The sequence below is a fragment of the Diabrotica virgifera genome, chromosome 6 (genome assembly GCF_917563875.1).
Source record: "Diabrotica virgifera virgifera chromosome 6, PGI_DIABVI_V3a".
Classification (NCBI taxonomy): Eukaryota; Metazoa; Arthropoda; class Insecta; order Coleoptera; family Chrysomelidae; genus Diabrotica; species Diabrotica virgifera.
The window spans coordinates 6,553,025-6,570,223 of NC_065448.1; the positions used below are offsets into that span (position 1 = coordinate 6,553,025).

The 17,199-nt window shown below is 33.3% G+C and overlaps 1 protein-coding gene across 2 annotated transcripts in view; it reads left to right on the forward strand.

The window, feature by feature from the left end:
* The first annotated feature begins 1,759 nt into the window (after positions 1 to 1,759).
* The window catches only part of LOC114349443 (polypeptide N-acetylgalactosaminyltransferase 35A-like), a 36,625-nt gene continuing 21,185 nt past the window's right edge, over positions 1,760 to 17,199 (forward strand). For both annotated transcript variants that reach the window (XR_007698858.1, XM_028299819.2), the window contains exons 1-7: positions 1,760 to 2,093; positions 10,537 to 10,675; positions 11,120 to 11,417; positions 11,481 to 11,685; positions 12,343 to 12,500; positions 12,563 to 12,715; positions 13,792 to 14,108. Coding sequence is in view for 1 of the 2 variants with exons in the window: in XM_028299819.2 (XP_028155620.2) it covers positions 1,877 to 2,093; positions 10,537 to 10,675; positions 11,120 to 11,417; positions 11,481 to 11,685; positions 12,343 to 12,500; positions 12,563 to 12,715; positions 13,792 to 14,108 (1,487 nt within the window). In the remaining variant the exon portion in view is untranslated. The remainder of the gene's footprint in view (positions 2,094 to 10,536; positions 10,676 to 11,119; positions 11,418 to 11,480; positions 11,686 to 12,342; positions 12,501 to 12,562; positions 12,716 to 13,791; positions 14,109 to 17,199) is intronic.

A 17,199-nucleotide genomic window follows, 5' to 3' on the forward strand; every position in this document is an offset into this window, starting at 1 on the left:
AAATTACATGCATTCTTCTTCTTGCGTCAATTAATTTAATTCAAAATTTTTCTTGGCCTCCCTGTATAAATAATGAAACTTATGTTTATAATACTGAATAGAGAATTGAACGCCTTTGTAAATGAGCTACAACACGAACCCATATTCCTATTTAAAAAAATAATTACGTCATCACGCTCGGATGGATGACGTCACTAGTTTGAAATATATGCCAAGAAATTTAATTTAAAAATAAAAATCGACCTGTTTCGGGATTTTTCTCTAAAATCGTCCATTTTAGAGAAAATGAATTTATTCCATAATTTAGCCCCTCTCTGTATATCAGGAGACCGGCGACAATCTAACCAATAGTTTAGCAATAATTAAAATGTTAATTAAAAAATTTCGGTCGAAATAATAACCAGAAAGATTATGATACACCAGAATAACTATGATTTTCATATAAAAAAGCACTATACCTATTCAACGTACCTTACAGGATTGAAATTGGACCATTTGAGCGGTCTCGGGAATGTTATAAAGAAACAATTTTTTGGCTTATAAACAAATAGAACCCCTCAGAAAATATTAGATTAAATTAAATTAAGTTAACGCTGTTGAAAAGAGCACGGCTTCTGTGTCCTTTTCGAAGAAAAACAAATTGAATTGCGAGGAGTGATTCCAGGTATAACCGGTCAAATTTGACCGGCATTTGCGACAGAGTTATAAACAACAGGATTTTAATCTTTGAACCATTAGATACCTTTTAATTCCGGTCTTCTTTGTACATACAAATTTTCATATCTTCAAGACACTCATAACAAAAAAGATTTATGTCACTGTCACCAAATTATTTAATTATTGATAAATAATTACTTCCCTCAAATTTTAGTTGAAAATTAAAGATTTTGTTTGGAAAACCCGAATTTTCCGAAGAAAATTTCCGTCGAAGGAAATTGGAATAAATTATTAATGTGCAGAATTAAATTACTGTCAATTTTTATGTGAGTGTTTTGGTTTAAAGTTAAAATTTTCGGAGTTTTAGAGCAATAATAAAAAAAAAGATTTCGGAGCGCTAATTTGTTTATAAACAAAATAGCACACTTTCTGTGGACTTTGCACAGCTATATTACTAATATAGGAAATCTTGAAGATTTTATTTCAGCATGTCCAGCAATAAAATAGCTGGTAATTAATTTTCCTTGTTTTTTACTAATTTTCCCAGATTATTACCTCACATCTTTCATTGAGTTGATGATTCATGTTGTGGACATTCTCAATTATTATATTTCTAATTTAATACTATTCTATCTAATTCCTCAAAACAAGCAAATTTCAATTAAACCCAGCTATATTATAATACCTTTTGATTTAGTTTTCCTTGCAAGAAATAAACAAAACACATCTAAACTAAACCTAACCTCGCTTTTGGCCATTCATTCATCTCCGTGTCAAATAATTTCGACAGTCGCCATCGCCATATTGAAAGCGACTTGTTTAGTGTCGAAATTTGATTTAGAATCAGGGCCCTATTTTTGTAGTAGTCAAGTTACAAACCAATAGAAACGTTGTAACTGGTGTTTTAATGCATAAAAGACCATGTTTCAATACAAATTAATTTTTTTTTTATTTTGTGTTAATTTAAATCAAATAAAACTTACAAATTATAGTCTTCCGCCCCTATTAATAATTTATAATTAGGCCCTCTATTTGACAGCTTCTCATTGTTGCCACATCTAATATGACGATTCCTTTGACGTTAAAGAAGACAACTTTCATTTAACCTAACCTAACTAAAACAAATCTATTTCTAATGTCATTTTAATGAAAACATTAAAGATGAAAAAAATACTTAAACTCAAACAGCTGTAACAAAGTAACAACATTGGAAGTAATTATGGTTAGTCTAAATAATTCATTTTTATATGGAATATGCTTTGCTTCGGCCACTTGGTTAATTTCCCTGTATTTGTACTTTCAAATAATGAAAAATGAAAGTTCTCCTACAAAAGGGCCATATAGTTTTCATTACACAAGTACAAATCTTAGTAACAGTATTAAATTCGAGCCTACACACCATACTTTGCGACAAATTGAACTTATTTCGGACAATGGTAAGTTTTTAGTATATTTTACCTTAATACAGTCGAACCCGCTTATTAGAATACCTGTTAAAGGAATATCCCGCTTTAAGGAATAGAAATTTGCGGTCCCGGAACGTTTCTACTAGCCACGAATGATCGGTTATTAGAATATCCCTGTTATAAAAATACTTTTGCTTGGCACGAAGGCTATTCCAATAAGCGGGTTCGACTGTACAATCAAATATGTAAGTACTGAAAACTTTTGTTTCCAATACTTCCACAAAATGTATTAACACGTTCCATTGCGGATGGCATACATGTGAGCTACATGATCACTAATGTGCGGACGGCGCGCATGTATGCCATTGATTATACACATTCTAAATATGTATTTTTTTGTCAGTCATGAGTATATCTTAGAGTCAGGCACCCGCACGCAATGTGTTAATTCCTGTATATTAGACAGAGTGCCTTTCTCAAATGATATATTCCTAGTCCAAGTCCAATGTGTTTGTCTGGTCCAATATGTTGAGAGTCTTTGCAGTGTTTGGTCTGTTTTTTTTTGGTTTATTACTCCGTCTTGTTTTAGGTGTCTGTCACCATTGTTTGTTTCATTTATTTATTTATTTATTTATTTATTTTACGGGCAAGCCCAATTCTACAAAAATACATAGTGTACAGAAAAAAAACAATAACATAATATGATATAAAAAACAGACATACAGAAATATAAATACAATATTAGAAGTAAATATGTACTATGAAATAATATCATAAAACCAAGTTAACAAATTACAAAACCAAATTAACAAATTACAGACGCTTCACTCAAATATTGATCCCATCTAAATTTCTTTTAAAACGACTGATGGAGTTGTCGAACAGTTGTAAATTGCAAAGGGAGTTTGCTAAATTCAAGACTCTGGGTACGAATGAAAAAAGTGAATAATTAAACCTGTGGAATGGTACATAAAATGTTCGCACTTGTCTAGTGGTGCGAGGTGGTACAAAAAGTGCGATCTTATAAAGTAGTTGAGAACAACTGCATATACCATTTAAGATCTTGAATAATAGCAAAAGGTCCCTTTGTTTTCTCCTGCTTGCAAGAGAAGGGACCTGCAGTTGATGCTGCCATACAGCGTAATCTTGATAGGTATGAAGCTTAAAAGCAATGTAACGGAAGAAACTATTTTGGACTTGTTCAAGTTTCCTAATGTAGACCAAGTAGTGTGGGGACCACACTGAAGAACAATACTCAAGGTGAGACCTGACCAAAGAGAAGTAAAGAACTCTAATACTGGATATGTTTGTAAAATCACGAGTTGTTCTTTTTACAAAACCCAGCATTTTCATAGATGTTTGAATGACATTGATGATGTGAGTATTGAAACAAAGAGAGTTTTCCACTGGGTCGAGTTTCGACTGGGTCTTGGCATTGGTGTCGTTGCGGCTCACTGGTAGTGTTGTTGTCTGTTGTGGGGTGGTTTTCTGTGTGGAGGAGCTGTGTTCAGAGTAAGGACAGAGAAGAAAGGGCTTTGTGATTAAATAGTCCTTTTTAGCAGTGCTGTGCATCAGTGCTCTTCCTTTCAATACCAAATGATGCGGGTAAAGAAAGAGAGAAGGGTCGTTTACTGCAACTCGAAAAGTAGGAAATAGCACTTGCCCCCTTTCAACAATGAACAATTCAAATTGTGCAGTGATATCGGGAAACCACAGAAAACCAATCTCTCCCTGTCCGTGGCAAGCTCAAAATGAGCTATTTATTTATTTATTTATTTATTTATTTATTTATTATTTATTTACGGACCGAAGTCCATTAGTACATGATACAATTAAATTAAAATGTCACACAAATTAGAAAAATAAGATCTAGTAGGTACAAAATTGGTAAATATATAACAAACAATAATAAAGAATAAAATTACTTGCTCTCATTTAACAATTGAGAGCTAGAACATTTTGAAATTGACAAATACAACTTATCCTAGAACAAAGACAATAACAGTAGTTGACAAATCAGTCTTGAAATTAGAACATTAAGTTAAGTATAAATGTAATTGTGTGGAAAACGCAGTAAAGTCGTTCACAAAGAAATCAATTTGCGGAGACAATGTGTTTGCTAATTTAATAGTTTTAGAGAGATAGGAACTTGAACCATAATTTGTGCGGTTAATGACCTCGTGGAAGGTGGTTACAGAACGGGTGGTTCTTGAAGGTACATGTAGACCAATTTTATTTAAAAGTGGGATACAGAATTTATGACCATGAATTAAGTTATATAAGAAGCAAAGATCTTTATGTTGACGACGACTCTGTAATGAGTCAAGTCGAATAATTTGCAGTAAAGACTCATAACTTTGACCAGTGAGATGCATCTTATAAGCATTCTATTTATCTATTAATGTGGTAAAAAAAGTGTAGTTTGTCCAGGATGTGATAGATCTGAGAAAACCAGTAGCTGTGCAACACAAGGTGGGGTGCTTATTGCAGTTAAAAACACCTTATCTTGTTGTATACTTTGTTGTATACTACAGTTGACACAATCGAACATTTGTTTGTTTTGATAAATAGATAGAATTTATTCGTCTAGAAATTTATACAATGTACAGCCGGTTCCTAAAAAAACTGATACGACTCTTAGTAAGATTTCATCATGTTGAGCAGTGTATTTGATTGATCTGACATTATATTTATTATGACAGACAAATAATAAAATAAACAAACAACAAACAACTGATTCATGAAAAAACTAATAAGTATTTTAGAAAAATTTAAACGCAGGATGAAAGATTACATTATTACCGAGGGCGGAAAGCCCCTTAGAATAAACAAGCAGTTTCTATTGAATGAAATATTTGTAATTAAATATCACACTTTTTTTTTCAGCCCTGTAACTTATTAAAATAAATATTATAGAAGTTTTCAGGGACTTTCAGCCCTCGGTAATAATGTACTCTTTCATTCTGAGTTTAAATTTTTCAAAAATATTTATTAGCTGTCTCAGGATTAAAAAAAATGAATACAATTAAAATACATTGAGAATTTTGACATGCGTCACAATTTTGCATTAACTCAATGTAAAATTCTAAACTGTTGAATTCCAGCTTCCCTAATTATTTGACATCAAAAGACATTAGAAACTATTTGTAGATGATTCAAATCTGTATTGAAAACAACTGTTAAAATTGGTCTACGTAATTAAACATTCCAAAATTTTGTAAAAATGTAATACATTTCAGTTTTCAGCCCAAACTTAGGCCACACACAATGCAATAATGTTCACATTTTTGAACTGTCAATATTTTTATTTTATCATCTATTGTTTAAAAACAATACAGTTGATAAGATACCCTCAGTTGCGGAGAAAGTATTAATAATAAAGATTAATAATAAAGTCTAATAACCGTGGAACAGAATAAGCTATCTGACAAATTTTAAGATTTGGCAGTGACATTGACAGTATGTAAATATTAAGTATTTATCCTTCAAAATACACTGCTAAATTTTCTACAAAATACGCGTCAAGAGTCGTATCAGTTTTTTTTGGAACCAGGTGTACCTATACAACATTACACAAATTTATCTGACTAGTCAAAAAAATATTATATGATTATACAAATGTAAACACATTAAAAATTAGTACATTAAAATTTACAAAAAAAGAAAAAAAAATACATTACAAGAAACACATTAAAAATTTAAAAATTCTTCAATACTGTAAAAAGCATGGCTAACTAGAAATGTTTTTAGATTTTGTTCAAAGCATTTAATAGTGCCAAGATGCATCTTATGTGTCACCGACATGTCACTGAACTTATTAAAACATTTGATCCCAATGTAGGTAGGAGCATGCTGTGTCACTCCCAGGCAGGAAAAAGGCTGGTGTATGTTATCCTTGAGGCGTGTGTTATGTGAATGTAGATCAGCATTCCTAAGGAATGTTTGCTCATGTTTTTTATATACATTATTAGTTGTAAAATATATAGGCTAGGAAGAGTCAAGATGTTAGCTTTTATAAATAGTGGTTTACATGATGTAGTTGGTGATACTTTAAACATAATTCGTAGTATTTTTTTTTTGAGATATAAAAGTATTCATGTATGGAGATGTGCTCCAAAATATTAAGCAGTACTGAAGGACTGACTGCACCAAGCTATAGTACATTAGTTTTAATATAAGGAAGGATACAGTATCCCTTATATTTCTAATTACATAACAACGACTACTTAGTGTCGAGGTTACTTTATCTATTTGATCTTCCCAACTTAGCTTTGGATCTAGCATCAGTCCTAAAAATTTTATTACTTCAGCATTTTGAATGGACTTGTGATCAATATATAGATAAGGATCATAGTCAGGGGCTGTATTCTTTGGTAAAAATTCTCATGAAACTGGTTTTTGTTATATTTAATTTAAGGCCGTTGTCTTTGCAATACTTACTAAATTCCTGAGATGCTGTATTTCCCTTGCTAACAAGCTGATCATATTGATAATGTAATATAATGAAGCTTGTATCATCTGCATATTCAATAATTTGATTAGGAGTAGTGCAAACTTGGTTGATATCATTGATAAAATCAATAAAGAAGAGAGGACCAAGAACCGAACCTTGTGGTACCCCCACAGAAGACTTCATTGGGCCTGATAGTGTACCATCTAATATTATTGCTTGCAGACGATTTGACAAATATGATCTTACCCAGTCATGTGGTATAACTCGACCTCCCATGCCTTCCATCTTCATCAGAAGCAGCCTGTGATCCATTATGTCGAAAGCACAACTGAGATCATAAAAAAGACCCAACGTGTTCTGTTTTTCATTTAGAGCTTCATAGATACAATTAAGACAGTCATTAACAGCACTTACAATAGATTTGCCTTTCCTGAACCCGTTTTGGACATCTGGCAGTAAATGAAATGCTCCTAGATAGCTTGTTAGTCTTTCACAGAATGCCAGTTCAAACAACTTTGCAATCTGACTGGGTATACAAATCAAACGGTAATTCTCAATATTACTTGCAGAACCTTTATTTTTAAAAATTGGAAATCCCTTGGATTCCTTTATATTGGGAAATTGGCCTGTCGTAAAAGATTCGTTGATTAAATGTGACAAAGGTTCACATATGTGACTGGCAACATATCTTATAACCTTACCATTGATTTCATCTAAACCTTCAGCATGTTTAGATGTGGTCTTACTTATAAGTGACAGCACTTCTGCAGGTGTAGTTGGAGAAAGAAAGAAGGTCTTGGAAAATTGATTAATTTTCATGAGATAATTTGGAGTTGAGTTATTATTATTTTTATTGATGAAATAGTTATTTATCAGGTTGGCTTTATCTTTAGTTTTTATATTTTCATTGTCATTTATTTTAATTGTATTTGCTAATGTAGGTTTATTTTTATTTTGATTATTATTGATGATTTTCCAACTTTCTTTTATCATGTTGTTGCTATTTTTAATACGTGCATTATTTCTTTCTTTTAAAAACTGTTGTTTGAGTTGTTGATATTGTTTGATAAGTATTGGTTGTCATAAAATACTTGTCGGCAATGGCTACATACCTGGTGATTCAAATATAGAAACTTATGAAACATATTGTTTATCTGTCATGAATGTTGTAGATCAAATGGAATTACTGACTTTTTGTATGGGGGGACTTTAATTTACCCAAGGTAAAATGGATAAGTTGTGAAAATAGTTCGATCCCTTGTGGAATAATAACTAAACAAGCTAATTTTATAACTGATTGTGCTGCTTACCTTTGATTATTTCAAAATATAGACACTCCAAACAGATATAACAACTATTTGGATCTACTATTCTCCAACTATAAGGATTTACATGTTGTCATTTGTGATAAACCTATTTTAAGATTGGTTGACCTGTACCCAGCCTTTGAGTTGGATTTTGTTTATCTGATGTTTTAATATATTTGCTTGTGATTACAGTGCCAGCAAAAAAAATCTTTACATTGCCAAATAAATCACCAAATTTGAAGACAATTTGTATGCGTTCTGTCTGCGCTTGCGGGAAGGGGAGGGGAGGGGGATAGCGTACTTGCCACAGCAATTTTCTGTAGTTTACGGACCCCTTAGCTTATTTAGGGTATTCTGCGCGTTTGCATTGTAAACAGTTGGCTTTGTGCAGGTAGTCAGTGTTAAACTTCGTCTCATTTACCACGTAAAGTTTGAGATCGTCAAATTCTAAATTGAACTGACAAATATGGTTCGAAAGAAACTCACAAAAGAGGAGAAGGTTCGTGCTTTAACATTACTGGAGAAAGTGGACTCTGTAATTACCGTAGCATGTGATATTGGTGCTTCAAGAGAGTTTGTGGACTGAAACGTTAGGCTGCAACGTTTCAGTTGATAAATAGCCTCTCTTGAAGCACCAATATCACGTGCTATGGTAATTACGGAGTCCCCTTTCTTCAGTAATGTTAAAACACGAACTTTCTCCTCCTTTGTGAGTTTCTTTCGAACCATATTTGTCAGTTCAATTTAGAATTTGACGATCTCAAACTTTACGCGCTAAATGAGACGAAGTTTAACACTGACTACCCGCACAAAGCCAACTGTTTCCAGTGCAAACGCGCAGAATACCCTAAATAAGCTAAGCGGTCCATAAACTACAGACAATTGCCGTCGAAAGTACACCCCCTCCCCTCCCTGCCCCACCAAGCGCAGACAGAACGCATGCAAATTGTCTTCAAATTTGGTGATTTATTTGCCAATGATCAAGTCTTGGGAGACATAAAGAAGCTGAGAATCTACAATTGGAAGGAGCGTTGTAAGGACCGGAAAGAATGGAGAAAAGTTGTAGACAAAGCCAAGTCACACACGCTGCTATAATAATAAAAGACAACAGCGGACTGATTCTCCGCAACAAATGAATCAGAGAGCCCAAAAGGGCGGCAAACACTCTGCCAGGAGTGAATAAGCCATGATGAAGATGATTTGCCAATGTAAAGATTTTTTTGCCGGCACTGTATTATAATTTTGAATGTGCTGATTTTAATAAATTTTCACCTGTCTTGTGTGGATTGGAGTTTCATTTCTGAGGAAACATTAATTTGTAATAAATTTTCCAGTAGTATAGAAACCAAAAGTTTTCAGTGTTTTATTGTTAGATAAAATGACAGGGTTGGACAAAAATTGGTTTTTTTTTGTTTAAAAACAATGTTTTTTGTTTTAAAACAGTTTTTTTTTTCATCTAAAAAAAACCACTGTTTTAAAACAAAAAAACACTGTTTTAAAACAAAAAAAAAGTTTTAAAATAATTACGTACTTCACTGGATTTCTAACGGGGATTCCCATAAACCTCAACTGGCACACCTATGTGATTCCCGTGAAGACGCGACCTGCGCGCACATGCAACGAGTGTTTAACTGTTTTGTTTCCTTTCCTTATACCACGTGATATTATGTAAATCACATTCGCTATTCAGTTTTTCAGGATAGTTCGGAAGCTTTAAGTTCTGCTTTATTATAATAGAATTTCATATTGGTATCTTCGGTTTTATTTTAATTTCTAGTGGATAGTTGCAGTGTATACAGTGTAACGCAAAGCTAAAAGTTGTTGCAACAGATTTGGATAAATGCCAGAGAAATACCTGCACCATAGCAGATGCAACAGACATTTGGAAGGACTTACTGGGTTATTTCCAAAGTGAAAGTGAAGCTCAACCTAACGGTTGTAGCAACGTATTGGAACTTCATAAAGCAGAAGCACGTTTTCAAATGAGTATAACAGATGGACATTATTTAGCTTATTTATTAGACCCTCAGTACTTAGGTCAGAAACTCACTGAGGTGGAAGTTGTTAGAGCATTGTTATTTATTTCGGATTTTCACCCAAATGTGATGCCCGAAATACTGTCATTTCGTGCCTTAGCACCGCCATTTAATAAACAATACTTGTTTGCAAAAAATACAGTAGACAATTTAAGTTCTTTAACATGGTGGCTATCTCAAAAACAGTTTATTTCATCAGAGTTGTTGCAGTTGACAACTCAATTATTTTCAGCAGTTGCATCCAGTGCTGGAGTGGAGAGGCTATTTTCTTCATATGGTCTAGTTCACTCAAAATTGAGGAATAGGTTAGGAAGTGACAACTTCCTAAGTTTAGTCAGTTACTTTTTTTCAGTTTTACTTTTTACTCACATTAATATTGTTATTGCACCTACTTACTCTACAATCTATGTTTGCAAATTTGCAAATTAGCAAACACAAATGTCTTATAACAATGTTGTTTAAATAAACAATAACGAAAAAAACTATGTTTTAAAACAATGTTTTAAAACAGTGTTTTAAAACACAACTGTTTTTTCCAGTGTTTTTAAACATGTTTTAAAACGTTGTTTTAAAAAGCTTGTTTTAAAACAGCCCAACCCTGTAAAATGACCTTCCGTCAAGTAATGGTTGAATCCAATACTTATACTAAAATCTACATTGACAATACTGTTTTTTAGCATTAATGGACATTGGAATGATTACAAATTTGAAAGATCAAGAAGTTAAAGACGAAGGATATAAAGTGCATGCTTATAATGTGTTAGTTAGTAATAGACTGAGCTTAAACAGGAGCATTCCAGATACAAGGAACCAGCTGTAAGTCTTATTATATAAAGAATTCAGTATATTTGTTTATTTAATATCTAAATTATCATTATCATCAGTGGTGCAATAGCCCTAGATGAGTCTCGACCTTCCCTAGTCTATTTCGTCAATGTTTCTGGTCCTTGCCAACCATTGCCAATATTCCTCGGTGGAACTCGGCTAGGAGCCATTCTATTGAACAACACCTGATTGAAGTGATCATATCACTCTCTGGTGCGTGACCGGTACCTGACTGAGTAACCATAACACACGCTGGAGCATGATCAGCAGCGAATGGGTTAATGTCAGACCTTCAATAATTTTCAGAGTTGCTCTGAAAATTGTTTCCAATGTTAACTCGAATTAACTTTTTTGTTGATACAACTTTCTGATTGAGTTTTCTTCTTCTACTTTTCCAATTTTAATCAAATATAACATGTGGTCTTGTGTTTTTAGGTGCAAAGAAAAAGTTTATCCTGACAATCTTCCAAAAGCTAGTATAATTGTTTGCTTTTACAATGAACATTTTAGAACACTCCTCAGAACCGTTTATTCTATACTCAACAGGACACCTGATAAATTATTAGAAGAAATATTGTTAATAGATGACGAAAGTGATATTGAAAATTTACATGAAGATATAGATAAGTATATAAAGCAGAATAATTTAAAAAAAGTTAAGTTGTTTAAGACTGATAGAAGAGAAGGGTTGATCAGAGCTAGATTGGTTGGTGCTAGGAAAGCTCAAGGACAGGTAAAACTTTAAATAACAATAATTAAGGGAATTCTTAATTAACAGATCAATGTTATTTTTAAGGTTCTTATTTTTTTGGACAGTCACATAGAGGTAAACAATGGATGGATAGAGCCGCTCCTCTCTCGAATCAAAGAAAAGCGATCAAATGTGGTAATGCCAATAATTGATATTATAAATCCAGATACATTTAATTACTCTGGTAGTCCTCTTGTCCGAGGTGGTTTCAACTGGGGACTGCATTTTAAATGGGAAAATTTACCCACAGGTAAGATAATTTGATTGTTATTTTGTCTATTTCCACTTGAAAATCTCCAAATATGATCTCAATTGGTTATATGGTTTAAGGATTCAATAATTTTCTTCTCCCCCATTTTTAATTATTTTGCGGTTCTTGTTAATTTCCCTGAGTCCTTTTAATTCTTCCTCGATCTTTTTACCCCTTTTGTTGATGAGAGATTTGTCTATTTTTCGTTTTAATCTCCTTCTGTCTTCTTGTCGTTTTCATCTGTTGTGTTGTGTTACCTTTGCTGTCCATTAGATTATGTTCTTTGCCTTTGCCTTCACTGCTCATTAGATATGGACCGAAGTAAGGGTGTCGCCCGGATCAACTCCTCTGAAGCTTGACTCTTCTCAGTGTAACATCTTACTTTATTTATTTGGGTGGCAGCGTCCAATATTAGTGACGTTTTATCAGCTTATCTTCTGGCATCACTTGTACTTCTGTATTTACACTGCATATTTTTAGTATTTTAATTATTATTTTTTCACTCTGCGCCAAGATTTCCTGAATTGATTACTTTCACACTTTATATGTATTGGATATAATTGCTGTATAAACTCTATTAACTATGATAATTAAATATAATGTTGCCAAGTTTAAATGGGATTAGGCCACTTTGAAAGCATTTTCTTGTATTTCTAGGTACTTTACAAACAAAAGAGGATTTCGTCAAACCGATTAAATCTCCCACAATGGCAGGCGGTCTGTTCGCGATCGACAAGAACTACTTCATCGATATCGGCGAATATGACGCTGGTATGAATATATGGGGAGGAGAGAATCTAGAAATATCATTTAGGGTGAGTTGCAGCGACTTAAATGTGCTTAGTCTCCAAAATAATTATTCCTTTTTTTTATGTAGATATGGATGTGCGGAGGATCTTTGGAGTTGATACCATGCAGTAGAGTTGGTCATATTTTTAGGCACAGAAGGCCCTATGGGTCGCCTGATGGGAAGGATACTATGCTGCATAATTCGTTAAGAGTTGCTCATGTATGGATGGATAATTACAAGGTAAGGCCATTTTTTATTTAGATTTTTGATTAGAAAATTAGATTCCTGATCGTTATTTTATATATAGAGTGGACCAAAAGCCATTTTCTTGTTCTTCTACGGTACTACAGCGAAAATTGAGCCGTGGCCTCCTTTATTTTTTGCCTCCACCCTTGTTTTTCTGTGGCTGCTCTTCTCCATACACGGACTCCTAAAAGTGCTTGTGCGTCGCTCCTTACTGTGTCTTTCCAGCACTTTCTTGGCTTTCCAACCGGTCTCTTTCCCTGCATTCTACCGTTCAGTGCTCTTTTTGGTAGCCTATCCTCTCTCATTCTTATCATATGTCCGGCCCATTGCAATCTTTGTATTCTAATGAAGTCTGACAGGGGTGTTTCCTTATACAGTTGATAAAGTTCGTTGTTGTATCGAATTCTAAAGATTCCATTTTCCCCCACAGCTCCTAGTATTCTCCTTAGTATTTTCCTTTCGAATGCGCTGAGTTTGTTTTTTGGATGACACTTTTAGACTTTAGACCGAAATATATGGAAGAAGGCAAAATAAGCTCTGTTTGCCTGCGTTGTTCTCTTCCGTATTTCTCCATCTTCTGATCCGTCGGCATATATTTCTACTCCCAGATATGTAAACTTTCCAACCGTTTCAATGTCATATTGATGTATAAAGTTTTGTGGGACTATATGTCTTCTCGTATGTATCATTATTTTTGTTTTTTCTGTGTTAATTTCCAGACCTAGGCTTTTCGTCTGCGTTTTTAACTATGCGTATGTTTTCTGTGCTCATGTTGATGTTCTACTAATAATATTAATATTACCGGCATAAGCGGCCAGTTGAACCGTTCTGTTGGTCAGTAATTTTCCTCATCCAGTTTGCATTTGCCAGATAGATATACTTTAGAAAAGATATGTAAAAAATCATTTCTTATGCTCGTTGATTCGGCTGTTCAATGAGACTATCAGCCTCAGTGTGCAGAGTTGATATTACTTCTTGCAATTTATTAATTTTATATACTATATTGGTATATGTTATTTTCAATACAACCTCTCTTGGAATAAAACTGTTATATCTTTAAATTTTCTCAGGATTTCTTCTTGAAACAACGATCGGATTCCAAAAACGTCGATTACGGCGACATCTCCTCTCGACTACAGCTCCGTAAAGAACTGCACTGCTACGATTTCGACTGGTATCTCAAACACGTATATCCCGAGCTCCCTCTACCGAGCGAAGAAGGCGAACGGCTGAGGAAGAAATGGTCAGCCTTGGAGAGAGACTCCTTCCAGCCCTGGCATCTAAGGAAACGAAACTACGTCGATCAGTACGAGATACGACTGCATAATAGTAGTCTGTGCGTGCAGAGTGAGAAGGATAAAACCAAAGGTAGTTCTTTGGTATTGAGGTAAGTTGATGACTCTAAAACAACATGTATTATTGTTTCTAGTAAACAACATATTCTCTCTTTCTTTCATACCTAAGAAGGTTTCAATAAGAAACTCGGCACTTTTTGTAAAACAAGTTTTATTTTCTCTACTATACAGGGTGTTTGGTAAATAATGGGCCATAGCTTAATCTTAGATTCCTGAGCTTAAAATAGGTCGATTTAAACTAACTTACCTTAGTACAAAAGTTGATAATAATCTAAATACAGCGTGTCAAAGTTAAACTTTTATTGAAGTTATACTTCTTTACCGGCGATAGAGGGTGAATTTTTTATATGATAAAACCTAGCGACCGGGCGCATGCGCATTATAACTTTGTTCTGATTGGATGTTCAAATGACATGTCAAAAATTATTCAATATGGCGGCTGTGGCACAGCTGTAGTTAGATTATTTATGGTTGTTGCGTTTTAAAATTTGTGTGAAAAGAAACAACAAACAAAAGTTAGTTAATAGTTATACTGCCTTTTTAAATAGTTTTCATATACCTATATTTTTGGACTTTTGGACTATTTTGGACAAGGAAAACTCATTCTAATTTGGTAAGTAGTTTTTATTATAATCATATTGTAATTATACATTTGGATTAGGTTGAAATACATACATTTATTTTCTCAAGAATGCGGATTTTAGAGAGAAATCCCAAATTAGGTTCGATTTTTATTTTTAAATTATGATTTTTTGGCGTAGATTTATTTATCTAGTAGGTATGTAATGCTTTGATTTACATACTTAATTTGATTACCAACAAAAGTTCTACCAATCTTCATCTAATATATTGTTTTCTTACTGTTTTTTTATATTTTTATATTTTCTTCCACAAAATTTAAACTACATAATTTAATTTTCAAAACAACTGTCAAACAGTAAAACGTTCAGTTACTGTATTTTTCCACATGATAAATAATGTGGGATTGGACGAGTGAGTCTACGCTTCGATTACGAATCAAAGTGCCACGAAATTCACGGGTTCAATTCCCGATGCAGGTTTTATTTTTTTATTTTTTTATGCATGTTATGATTGTAAGTATATTTGTTATATAATTTTTTTTTTCAGAAAATGCGTATCTACAATTTTTGCCAACAATTATTATCGTTCAGAAATCATTTTTTCTTTGTGGCATTTTTCAATATCCTTGTGTGCGTTTTATTCTTTTATTTTTCTTTTAATTTTTGGTATTGTCTTAAAAATCACATAATATGTAGTAGAAGTATAACTTCTTACGTGCGTACAAAGTACACACACATTCTTGTTTTATTTATTTTTGAATATTTCCTGACAGGCATGGGACAACAACATGAAATTTGGTAAGTGGTGCTGGTATTGTACAATCTACTAAATTATGTTAAACAAACGTTTCTGGCTACTACCAGAGGCGTACGACGGGGGAACATGAATGGTTGACCCTTCCCAAATTCTACGCCACTGGCGGAATTGCTATTTTAGTGCAACTTTTTTATTCTCTAATACTTTTTACGTAAGAAACATACTTTTCATTCGTATCGATAAACCCATTAGTTTTCGAGATATTTGAAGCTAAAAACGAAGGAGCATAATACATTAATCAAAATAAGTGTGCCTTTTCAGTTTTAACTTCAAATATCTCGAAAACTCATGACTTTATCGTTAAGAATGAAGAGTGTATTATTTGCATAAAAAGTATTGGAGAATCTAAAAATTATGCTAAAATAACAGTTTCATCAGTGGCGTAGAATGTGGGAAGGGTCAACCATTCACTTTCCCCTGTCGTACGCCTCTGGTATTAACCACAAACGATTATTTAACATAATTTAGTAGGATATGCAGTACCTACACTTTCTGCCAAGTACCATAAGGATATGTCAAATAGTTTTATAGTATCGGGCACACATAGTTCTTGAAGTTTTAAATAAAGAATACATTATTTTTTCTACAACCGTGTTAAAAATGCAATTTTTAGCACTCCATACGAGCGTTAAAAATGCTACTTTAAGGCACTAGTGCTTTAAAAAAAATTTAAGGCACTGCAGTTCGTATTGACCGTATATGCAATTTTGATGTAATATCAAAAAAATATAAAATTGGAATGTCAGTCAAGTTCAAGTAAAAGCATTTGTAGATATTGTCCTGTAATTGCGTTTGTAGAAAAAATATTGTATGATATGCGTGTAAAAAGTACATTTTTAAGGCACTCATGTGAATTGCAGAACTCGCTTTCGCTCATTCTGCAAACTTTCACATGCTTGCCTTAAACATGTACTTTTAACACTTATATCATAAATAACTATAAAAAAAAGAATACATTAAAATAATTTGACATATCCTTGTGATACTTGGCAGAAAGTGTAGGTACTGTACACCCTACTAAATTATGTTAAATAATCGTTTGTGGTTAATACCAGAGGCGTACGACAGGGGAAAGTGAATGGTTGACCCTTCCCAAATTCTACGCCACTGATGAAACTGCTATTTTAGCATAATTTTTAGACTCTCCAATACTTTCTATGCAAATAATATACATGAGTTTTCGAGATATGTATTTGAAGTTAAAAATGAAAAGGCACACTTATTTTGGTTAATGTATTATGCTCCTTCGTTTTTAGTTTCAAATATCTCGAAAACTAATGGCTTTATCGTTACGAATGAAGAGTATGTTCTTTACATATAAAGTATTGGAGAATCAAAAAATTGCACTAAAATATCAATTCCGCCAGTGGCGTAGAATTCGGGAAGGGTCAACCATTCACGTTCCCCCGTCGTACGCCTCTGGTAGTAGCCAGAAACGTTTGTTTAACATAATTTAGTAGATTGTACAACACCAGCACCACCTACCAAATTTTGTGTTGTTGTCCCATGCCTGTCAGGAAATATTCAAAAATAAATAAATTAAAAGTTTAACTTTGACACCCTGTATTTCGGTTATTATCAACTTTTGTACTAAGGTAAGTTAGCTTAAATCGACCTATTTTAACCTCAGGAATCTGAGGTTAAGCTATGGCCCATTCTTTACCAAACACCCTGTATACCAAGTTTATTTGTACGAATTGTACATATTTAGATTTAATATACGCA